The sequence below is a fragment of the Arachis ipaensis genome, chromosome B08 (genome assembly GCF_000816755.2).
Source record: "Arachis ipaensis cultivar K30076 chromosome B08, Araip1.1, whole genome shotgun sequence".
Classification (NCBI taxonomy): Eukaryota; Viridiplantae; Streptophyta; class Magnoliopsida; order Fabales; family Fabaceae; genus Arachis; species Arachis ipaensis.
Window position 1 is genome coordinate 117,015,921 of NC_029792.2, and position 11,616 is coordinate 117,027,536.

The following is an 11,616-nucleotide window of genomic DNA, read 5'->3' on the forward strand; positions in this document are numbered from 1 at the left end:
CAGATTATTTGGACATCTAATGGCATCATCTGATGAAGAGGGTGAGATTATTCCAAGTGGTGTTAACGATTATTGGTTTGAAAATGAGAATGATGGATTTGCACCACTTTCTAGTTTGACATTGTTGTGGAGCACTAGTGATGAGATCAGTTGTAGTTCGGGAACAAAAATATATTTGCGCGGCACTGCTGATGACGGACTCCAGAAGGTTCATAAGCAGATTATAGGATGGAGGTTCGAACTTTCCAATGAGGAGCAGCCGGAGATTTCAGTGCGTTTGAAGGACAAAAACTGGATAACACTGCAAAGGCCAAGGAAGTGCTTTGAAAGTGCTTTTAGGACAGTCCTAGTCACAGTATCTTGGCTGCATGCTGTGAAATGGAATCCAGAGGAAACTGGAGTTTCTATTTGGAACAAAATAATGAAGGCCTTTAGGCATGAATTTTCATTTTGTCATTTGTGAATATTCGGTCTTTTGCATATTCCAATTCGTTAATTAATATATGTTCTGTTTCACAGCTCATTTGATGTAATGCCGTCCGAGAATGATCTTATAAATCATATGTCAATGATTAGAGAGGCCGCCAAAAGGGATGCTGATTTCGCAAAGTCGAAGGTCTGTACTACTGTGTTTTTTACTAAGAATACATTAAAGAGGGTTAATGATAACTTATGCAATTGATAGAAACAAGCCTGCATATATACCACTTATTTCTTGCTTTTGGGTTTGTTGTGCAATTAAAAGGGGTTTTATATATATTAGCATTCAAAAATTGAATTACTATGCTAATTGTTCTGGTGCCTGTTACACAATAAATGGCTTCCTATTTTTAAAATTTTAATTCTTAATAAAATATTTACAGATAATGGGGTAGCCATTGAACCTTTTTCTCAAATGATAACCAACTTATTTACATGACAGAATAATAGAGTTGTTTGATGTCTGCCATTGTTCCTTTGGCTTTATACAGTTGAGTTGCAAGGTTGACATTCTCAATTCTTATGGATGGATAATTGCTCGATTATTTATTTGATTTGTCTTTAATCACTTGTTGACCTTTGCTATTTTCTGAATATAATGTGGATTCACCATATGGCATCATTTTCATTTTTTGTTTACTTTTTCTTTAATAAAAAACTTGAATCTACAGTATCTGCTAAACTTCATTGGAGAGGGAGATTCAAATGAACTATCCCATGAGGTCAGTGAAATTGTTAGCTCTTTGTTTTTTCTTTGTTTTTCTATTTATGTAGATATTCTTTTATGTTCTTTCTTATTTCAGTTATTTGAGGTTATGTTGGTTAATGGCAGGATGTTCGATTCTCTAGGAAACCAAAATTTATAATTGACTCAGAAGAGGAGAGTGACAAGTCCGATGGTGAACTTGGCGTCAATGTTGGGCAAAGTGTTGGTTATGATACTGTTTGTGCAATTTGTGACAATGGTGGTGAAATACTTCCGTATGTCTTCTCAATACAAGTTCATGGTTATAAGGACTTGCATTATTTTGCTCTCCATCCTTTATGTATTGCTAAGAAATTAGGGCATTTTCACATTTGTTTACTGAACTAGTTACTTTTGTTACAATAATTCAGCTGTGAAGGAAGATGTTTAAGATCCTTCCATCCAACTATAGAAGATGGTAAAGATTCATTGTGTGATTCTCTTGGATTCACTAAAGCTCAAGTTACAGTAAGTAACTATCTCCCATCTTCAGCTGTTCTAAGAAAAAAGTAGAACAAATATAACTTGAGCCATGTTCGGATGTATTTTCTCATAAGGAGTGGAAAAAAGAGAGTAAATGGGAGCCAATTATCTCGGTTCTCTTCAGTTATACTCTATAATAAAGTATTCCAAATTGAATAAAAACTAAGATTTTTCATTAGCACTTTTGAAAGTAAGTGATGCTGAATACTCTACTTGAAACTTTCCATTATTTTGCTTCCCCTCCTGTTTCATTTTCATCTCAAAGTCTCAAATTCAGTGTTAACAATATATGTCTCTACTTCCAATTGTAGCTTTATAAGACCAAATCTAAACTTTGCAGGCCTTTCCAAACTTTTACTGTGAAAATTGTAAAAATAAGAAGCATCAATGCTTTGCTTGTGGCAACTTGGGTTCATCTGATGAATCATCAAATGCAGAGGTACATTTCAAATACTTATTATTTTTTAATATTTTTAGTGTAACTCATGTTTCTTAGTCTTACAGGAAACATCACAATAATAAATGCTATTTAGGCCCTAATCTCTAAAGCTGTATTTGGATATTGTCTAGATAGAAATACATAGACTAAGGACATAAAAACTTGATTAGTTGTGGACAAAGGATTAGAGACAATTTTTCAGGACAATGGATTTGCCTTCAACACATCTGGTTTCCCACTGTTCAAACTTCAAACACAACCAATTATTCATTCCCTAACTTAGAGCACTCAATCATCATTCTTACATTCATAAGTCAGACCACAATGAGCGTTTTGCAATGGGAAACAAAACCCGACCATTATGCTTTACTTTATTGGCAAAGCCAAGTTATTACTGAGGCTAACTCCAATTAATTTTTGGGTTATTACAAACATTACACCATAGTCTCATCAAGATATTGGACTCGTGTTAGTTGCATTGACCTCCTCCCCACTTCTTAGATTCCCACTTTAGGGCCCTAACAGATGTAAGCAAGAGTATGGACTTGATCATTAATGAGATCTTTACACTTGTCACTAAGATGATTCTGGTGCATACTATTCTTTCCATTGCGGAATGCCAAGATTCGCCATGACATCAAATGGATTTCAAGAATAGGTTTTTGCATGTTGACCTTAAGGAGGTTCCACACGTCAAACTGCCTACTGGAATGGCCACATTATCAGTTAATGTAGTTTGAAATTAGAACACTCTTTATATGGATTGAGACTAGCACCAATGGTATGGTTTGAAAAGTTTTGATTCACACTGCTCAGCTTTTCATTTACGGTCACCCCATTTTATACAAAGGTTTTCTAAAGAAATCACGATACTTATTCATGTGAATGGCATTGTTGTATTCATTCTGATAAAGAGGGTGTCTGGATAATTAAGCAATTGATGCATTCAACGTTCTACATGAAAGAACTTGGCCAGCTCACCTGTTGATTGGAGGTCTATCTTAGAGTATTATACCTTTATATGGGAAAACTTGGTCTTGTGGTGGTCTATCTTAGAGTATTATAACAAAATGTGGTGGCAAGAAGCAATGTTTAAGCTGCATTTGAGATATGGCTTATGGAACCTGTGAGTTATGACTGAAGCTTTTTGCTAAATGAATTAAATTAACATGAAAACTGTTCCACCTCTGATGGTTTTGTATGAAAACAATGCTGCCATTAATATATCTCGTGCACCGCTGTCCATTATGACGACACAGAACATGTGACAGTGGATAGAATGTCTTAGAATTATTAAAAATATATGTTGGGTTAATGAGTTCTATGCACAACGTGTTTGTAAGTCATCAAGTTGAAAATATTGTTACAAAGACTTCACCCCATATGTTTGCAAAACAAGTATTCTGGGACATTAGGATTTGTGGACCATTCTTATGAATCTTTTTTCCCTGAATATTAGGATTTGATTACGCTTACTGTGAAAAGAAGCATTGACAGACTCGTTGTCTTGTATCTCTTATTCTCTTTGAAATCGTGATATTCTGTGCTGGTCAAATATTAAGAAAGCTTTTCCTGAATTTCAGTTTTCAACTTTTGTCTTGTTATTTTTGTCATTTCGTATTGTTTTAAATGTTGAGCTTAATTTACTTGTTTTCCTTCTTTACGGTTAAATGGAAGCAATTTTGTGGTTTGGTTCTCTTAGGTGTTTCCTTGTATTACTGCAAACTGTGGTCAGCACTACCATCCTGCATGTGTTGCAAGGCTACTCTACCCCGGCATTGACGCGGAGCAACAGGAAAGGAGAAAGAGAGTTGTTATTGACAAGACATTTATCTGTCCTCTTCACATATGCACTTTATGCAGAAAAGGTGAAAATAGGAATGTTCATGATTTGCAGTTTGCAGTATGTCGACGCTGCCCTAAGGCTTACCACAGGAAATGCTTACCCAAGTTGGTTTTTCTTGTTCCTTTCCTTTTTTTTTTTTTATCAAATATCAAGTATTGTGTCATTGCTGAAATTCCTCTGCATATTTTTATTTATTTGCGTTGTCCTAAGTACCTCTGTCTCATGTTATTTTCTTAAGGGAGATTCCACTCACATTTGATTATGAAAAAGGCATTGCACAAAGGGCCTGGGATAACCTACTTGATCGTCGTATTTTGATGTATTGTATGTAAGTTATTACTTATTACTGTTCAATAATTTCATAATGCAAATTTGTCTTTTGATTGTTATTTTCCATATGCTATACCATTGCTATATTGTTTCTAATCCTTTGTTGTTCAGGGATCATGAGATAGTTCCAGAACTTGGCACTCCTGCTAGAAATCATCTAGTATTTCCATATAATAAAGTGAAGGAAAAGAAACAAGGCCACAAATTATTCAGCAAAGAGAAGGATGCTATACTATTGAGGAAAAGTTTCGAAGATCTTCCTCATAAGAAGTCATTGGCAACTAACCTGGTTACAAGGGAAAGCATGGCTATCCAAAATGATAGTTCTACCAAAGTTCGAGATAAAATATGTAACGAGAAAGGTCTATGTTTCTCACATGGATCACTCGAGTCTGTTGCTTCTAGCAAATATCTGAAAGATGAAAAGAAGTCTTTGTCCGGTAGATCCCTACCAAGCATTGGCAGTAAATTGATTTTGAGCAAAGATAACACACACACGAGTTCAAGAATACAACAGGCTGTATCTCTGCAACGAAAATTGGTTAGTCAAAGAACAGAAACACGTAGCTTGGACAAGCCTCTGGTGAAAAAAGTCAAAACATCGCCTGACTCTATTCAAGCTGATATGGAAAAAGAGTATGATTGTGAACTATATTGGATAAACTTTAGAGAAAGAGATTGATTTTGAAGTTTGTCTATTTACAATTTGAACATTACTGTTGTGCAGAATTTTATCTTTGGTGAAAGAATCAATGTCTACAGTCAATGAGGAAGAATTCAAGAAGAACAATCAATGCTTTGGTTCAAGTTCTTGTTTCACAGAAACAGGATTTGATAAGAGCCTTACTCTAGGGAAAGTAGAGGGCTCTGTTAAGGTTTATCTTGCTTTTTACTACTTGAATGCAGCTGTAAGCATTCGTAATCTAGAACGAGACATTTTGGGCTCTGTTATGGATTATTTTGGCTTTTCTTGTAGGCCATTCAAACAGCTTTACAGAAGTTAGAAGAAGGGTGTAGTATCGAGGATGCAAAAGCTATTTGTGAACCAGGGATCCTCCATCAGCTTTTTATTTGGCAGGTTGAAACAACTTACCTTGATTACATTTACCATAACTGTAATATAATTGTGTTACTATTCTTGACTACAGAATAAAACAGCACCTAGGATTTTCTTGGGCTGAGCCTGTGTCAGTTGTGAACTTGTAGTAAACAAGTGCCTTACCTAGATTATTAGTACAAATAGATGTTTGATACCCATTTCCAATTAACTTCTCAAATAGACAGATAACCCTTTAACAGTTCTTGACTAATGACTCATGCCACATGTAAGACGCTCTGTTACTGTCAGTTAAAATTTGATCATTTTTTGTCGAACGGATGTAATCTTTGTGTGTATTGGATTATTGACTTCTCCCTTCTTCATTGATATGCGGGATTAGTTTCTAGTTTTGTCAATGTTAAATATTTCGTGGTCAGTTTGGTTAGTTTAGTCCTCATTTAAGTAAAATTTCTTTGCTTTGATATTTAAAGAATTTGGTAGAAATGTATGATGTATCGTCTCACACATAAGGATATTTATACTATGAACAATGTTATATACATAACTTATCCACATAAGACTCTAAATAATGAGCTCTAGTAGATATATTGCTGCTACAACTTAAATATTAACTCTACACTTTATATGTCATGTGCATGCTGGTTACAAATAGATTCAATCAAAAGAGTTTCGTAGGACAAAGTCAATATATCAGCTAGCTGTTCATTGTCATATACAAACCACATGAGTGAATTTCTCTAAATCTTTAGTATTAGAATTATTTGAACTATCATCCATAATAAATCATTTTCATGCATACAAGAAAATGACATGGGAAGCGGATTAAGCTCATTATTTTACTGTTGTAACTAGGAATAGTAATTAAAAAGTGGTTTCTTAGATCTATATGCCTTTGTAAAGGAATTTCAAACCCAAGCTTTGTCCATATTTTCTTTTATGGTGGTACCTCCCCCCCTAAATCCCTATCGCAGGTAATTACCATAGATACCCATCTTGATGGATTTTCTAGTTACTACTAATTCCATGTGCATCATACACTCATACTTGAAAATGTTTGACGTGAGGGATGCCTGACACTCATAAACTCTATAGAGACTATATCCTTGAGAGATGTCGGATTTGTATACAGCTACTAGAGCCTTCATTTCACTTTGTATACATTTTATTTACACACGTAAAGCAACTCTACTCTGTTATTGCAATTTCAATAAGCCTTCTCTTTTCTGTTGATAGTTATCAGCACCTTGGAAAAAGTGTTATGCTTTGGCACTGCAAGCATTACTTTGGATATTCATACAAATATAACACATTTAAGTTTTTATTGGAAAGATAATCTTGATTGTCAATTTACTTACAGAAGCAACTAAAAGTCTATCTTGCTCCATTTCTTCATGGTATGCGATATACGTCCTTTGGTCGCCATTTCACTAAAATAGACAAGCTGAAAGAGGTAAATTTTGTTATTTTTATTTTTATGTTTTTTCTTTTTTAAATACTAATTGCCAAGAGGCTGACATATTTTACCTACCTTTTCTTATTCGGTTGCTCGAGCTATGTGTATGCATGTGTACATGTTTGGAGGGTTTCACCGTATGAGTAATTCATTGCCAATGCCTATATTTACTCCCTGCTTAGAAAAAGAAAAAGAAAAAGTAAAAAATATAAATATAAAATTACTTCCAGGGAATGACTAGCTGAAATGTGTAAAAATGCTTGGAATACGTCCGTTTTTTGCTTATTGGATCAAATATGTGAATTATTATATATTTTGAAGACTTCACATGTTTGATTTGTTTCATTAGTGGTCAAGTTTCTATTTTCTAATATGTTATTTGGGATAAATGTCGTTTGTAATAATATAGTATAGTATTTGACTCTTTCGAAGTTATAATGATTTTTATGTTCATTTCAAATTCTTTGTTGATATACTACTATTTTGAAAAACTATTCTTAGTTTTAAATTAGTTACTAGTTAGGAGTACTTAGGACAAAAGGCATTAGTTTTTTTTTTCAATATTGAACAACTTTATTAAGGAAATGAGTTAATTTAACTTAAGCCTTATCAACAATCTGAAAAAGTTATGATAGTATAGACCTAAGAAACTACATACACATAATTAATTAAGTAAAAATATTTAAAATAGAGAGAAGATTTAAAATAAAATTTAGTGTATGCAATTCTTTAGATAAGTATAATATTAAGAAATGAAATAAATTTAAATGAATATGAATTTTTGTAGTTCTTAATCTAATAAAATGTTACTTTTGTGTGAGTTAATTCTTTGTGAAATGTATGACAGATATTGTATGAAGTCGGTTAAGTAATATTCATGTTATAAACATTCTGTAATACACAATGTAATTAGCTGTTTAAACTTTTTATTTTTTACTAGTTTATAGTTTTATAATGTTAATAATTTTGTTACCACGTTTTATTTAAGTAATACACTTAAGCATACATCTTAGAAATAATTTTTTCATTGCTGAAATTGAAAAAAGTAAATGGGTAATTTTTATTATTAAAATTAGAGTAAACTACTAAAATGGTACCCAAAAGTTTGCATCGCTGACAAACCCCAAAGATACTAACGACAAATAAGCCCGGAAAGATTTAAAAACACGACAAAAGAATTAGATATTAAATATTAAATATACATTCTAAAAAATGGCTTTAGAGATAAAATTTTAATGCAAATTTTTTAAATCATTATTAAAAAAATAAGATTTTTATCTTTAAAATTTGATAATTTTTTATCAAGTGAATTTCTTTAAAAAATTTTTTATTGTGAATGACAACATCTTTTTGAAAAACAAAAAGAAAAATCTATAGATTAAATTTTGCTCCGAATTTTTTTGTGCACCTTCTAAATATTTATTCAAATGTTGCCACAAAAATTTAGATCTAATGGATAAGTCATTTGTTAAATATGAAAGTTTTTGTTACTTACAAAAAAATATAATATTTATTAGTTCTTTTTGTCGTATTTTTAAATCATTTGGGGCTGTTTTTGTCGATAACATCTTTCAGTGACCTTTCTGTCAGCAGCAGCTGAATCTTTTGGGTATGGAATTGGTAATTCACCCTTAAAATTATGATGAGCTCGTTTGTGTAACAGAATTTTAAAGTAACAAGGCAATGATGTAATGGTATGTTTGTGTTTCATGGGAGAAAAGTAGTACTATTAACAACAGAGAATAATATCTTAAAGAATGTGCTAGTAGGCAGTGTCATAGAATTACTGATTCTATAATATCTGTTATACTTAATTACTTATTCTAACACCGATTACTACTTCTAAGTAATGATCTTGTGAATTAATACGCTACAATTCATTATACTGGATAATCTTTTCAATGTTTTTCCTTTCTCAAGTTCTTATTTACTAATGTGACATCTTTTATTGCAGATTGTTGATAGGCTTCATTGGTATGTGCAAAATGGTGACATGGTATGTACTGTGTATTCCCCTTTTTTCGTCAATGAGTGATCGCTACAGAGAAGTTATCTTTCCATGCCATTTTTTTAGATTTAATTGTATTGTTTTATTGGAGTAAATGCAGTGATCTTGATAGTAGAATGGTGGTTGTACATCTTGTAGTACTATTTCCCACTCTAGTGAAAGAATATATATATTCGGTTCTGAATCATTCAAGTTTTCAGTGCTTCGAATGAAATCTTCAGTGTATAATTTAAGGTAGGATGTTAATAAAATAAAACAAAATTAAAGTAGGTTGATATATATCCTTCTTTCGGCTTCATTAAGAGCTGCTGTCTTATACCTATATGCAAAGTATTTGTTTTCTAAGGTCAGAAGATGGTGACTTATATGTTAATTCATACAAACATTAGGTTATAAATGATGTTTTCTGAAACATTAAAATTTTGTAGCATTCAATTGTTGTGGAACTTCTCAATCTGAAAAATAAATAAATAAATTGGGAGGTATATTAAGTTATTGCTTGGATTTTTTTATTGTTTTGACTAACTTGCGTTGTCCTACAATTACATGTTATTGTTTGTCAGGTTTTAGACTTTTGTTGTGGTTCCAATGACTTCAGTTGTTTGATGAAATCAAAGCTTGAACAGATGGGGAAGTCATGCTCATTTAAGAACTATGATTTAATCCAAGCCAAGGTATATCTTTTGATCTAGTTCTAACCTTTCACAGCTGGCTACTTTGGATTTTGGTAAATGCATGTTTTGTAATATGTTCTAGATATGTTGGTCGTTTAGGAAATGAGCACATTCTCAAGATCAAAATGCAACGAAAAATTCTGTGAAGTGGGGGCTGTTATATGCATGCTGTGACGATAATTTCTAATGGATTAATGCATCAGTATATTGGGTGTGCTGCAAAGGCTCCACCAATTTAGAATATGTCTGTGCCGTGTTAGGATCATTAATTGTGTTAAATAAATGAGTTTTATGAGTGCATTCCACTCTGTTTAATTTAGGGTTCCTGATACATAAAGAAGTTTGTTGAATTTTGTCATTTCTGAGATGGAACTTGCTCTTTAATTTACCAAGCACTTGTTGAAGGTTGGAAGACCACAAAGGCTATCTCTGCTGATGTGTGTATTATGTGTGGGGCAAAAACATAGTCTAATTCCCATCTATTTTTGCTCTGCTCAATGACTAGTTTCTTATGATATAATTTGTTTAGCATCTTTGATGAATGTTGGGTGTGCCCTGCAACTCTAGATATACTTCTATTGATTAGGTTTGTTGGGTTTGGTAGTAGAGAAGAGGCAAAAATTATGTGGAACAATGCAATTTTTGCCACTATTTGGACGATTTGGTTGGAGCATAACACTTTTAATGACCGATTCTCTTCTTATAAACATGTCTTATGGGATATGATTAGGCACTTAGCATAGCATTTTTTTGGTGTAAAGCTCTTGAACCTTTTAGAGGATTTTCCCTCTCATATATTGAGAGATTGGAGAGAGTTTTGCTGTTTTGATAGGTCTTTGTTCTGTTTTGCTGTTCTGTAGGGGAACACTATCCCCCCACCTTTTCTGCATTTCTTTTTTCTCATCTTAATGGAATTGTTACTTTATCAACAAAAACTTCTCCTTAACTTGTTAAAACATATGTGCGTTGTCTAAGCTAAGTTTAACAAATGCTTGTAAGTTTATACATTTGGTAGTGTTATCAAAGCCACTAACGTAATTGTCAAGTTACGCTTCTTGGGTGCGACCCTTTCCCGTTTCCTGTTTTAACATGGGATGCTTGTGCACTGGTTAGTTCTATTTGTGGCTGCTTCTGATAATCTTGTTTTTAAAGTAATTATGATCTTTCATTCTTTTATATTGTTTAATTTTCCGTTTCTTTTCTCTTCTCCCCTTCCTTCTACAATGAGGGCATGTATTTCTAAGGTCGTTTCTCCATGCAGAATGATTTCAGCTTTGAAAAGAGAGATTGGATGAGCGTAACTGCAGAAGAGTTACCAAACGGTTCTCAACTTGTAAGGCCCAGCAAAGCATTTGTTTCCTAGTTTAATTTGTTATTTTAGATACACGAATGTTGTTAACATGTAATGTCTTTGTTAATTTCTTTCATTCTCAATACTTGACTAGATCATAGGGTTGAATCCTCCTTTCGGAGTTAATGGTTATCTTGCTAACAAGTTTATTGACAAGGCACTGACATTTAAGCCAAAACTCCTTGTACTTATTGTGCCAAAAGTAACAAAACGGTTAGTATTGTACTATTGTTTCAACTTATTTCCCCCATTTCTTTTGATATGGGATTAAAAAAGTTCATCTACCTTATGCTTATTTCGATTTGCCAGACTTGACAGAAAGAAAGGTGGATATGATTTGATTTGGGAGGATGATGAGATGCTTTCAGGAAAGGTAAGTTGTAGCTATATGTCCATAACTTTTATCTTGATCTTGTGTGAAAAACTGAAAATGTTTGAAAGACAATGAAATAGAAATTTCTTATTTTGTTTCCATTTTTGTTTGTAAAACATTATTCATACACAAAACACTTTTGACACCCATTTTAATAAGGTTGTTACTAATTAATTGTGTATTTAATCTATTATAATATATAAAAGGAGAGTCCAAAGTTTTATTATGGTCAATGAATGACAAATTTTTACGTTTCATATAAAATTATCATGTCATCCATGCAATAATATAGAAGAAAACATCTATCTTAGAATACATTTATACTACTATAAAGAATAACATCTATATAAATAATCTAGCATTAATTTCATAAT

General features: G+C 32.6%; 1 protein-coding gene across 2 annotated transcripts in view; it reads left to right on the plus strand.

The window, feature by feature from the left end:
- LOC107614140 (protein ENHANCED DOWNY MILDEW 2-like) overlaps positions 1 to 11,616 on the plus strand; it is a 17,620-nt gene that overhangs the window by 4,225 nt on the left and 1,779 nt on the right. The window contains exons 2-18 of one of the 2 annotated variants that reach the window (XM_016316366.2): positions 4 to 435; positions 520 to 616; positions 1,152 to 1,202; positions 1,313 to 1,461; positions 1,597 to 1,693; positions 2,049 to 2,147; positions 3,850 to 4,097; positions 4,232 to 4,321; positions 4,435 to 4,959; positions 5,051 to 5,198; positions 5,300 to 5,401; positions 6,741 to 6,833; positions 8,791 to 8,832; positions 9,408 to 9,518; positions 10,780 to 10,851; positions 10,964 to 11,082; positions 11,179 to 11,242. In XM_016316366.2, coding sequence (XP_016171852.1) covers positions 20 to 435; positions 520 to 616; positions 1,152 to 1,202; positions 1,313 to 1,461; positions 1,597 to 1,693; positions 2,049 to 2,147; positions 3,850 to 4,097; positions 4,232 to 4,321; positions 4,435 to 4,959; positions 5,051 to 5,198; positions 5,300 to 5,401; positions 6,741 to 6,833; positions 8,791 to 8,832; positions 9,408 to 9,518; positions 10,780 to 10,851; positions 10,964 to 11,082; positions 11,179 to 11,242 — 2,523 coding nt within the window. In that variant the 5' untranslated portion in view covers positions 4 to 19. The remainder of the gene's footprint in view (positions 1 to 3; positions 436 to 519; positions 617 to 1,151; positions 1,203 to 1,312; positions 1,462 to 1,596; positions 1,694 to 2,048; positions 2,148 to 3,849; positions 4,098 to 4,231; positions 4,322 to 4,434; positions 4,960 to 5,050; positions 5,199 to 5,299; positions 5,402 to 6,740; positions 6,834 to 8,790; positions 8,833 to 9,407; positions 9,519 to 10,779; positions 10,852 to 10,963; positions 11,083 to 11,178; positions 11,243 to 11,616) is intronic. The other variant, XM_021109796.1, reaches the window with a different exon arrangement.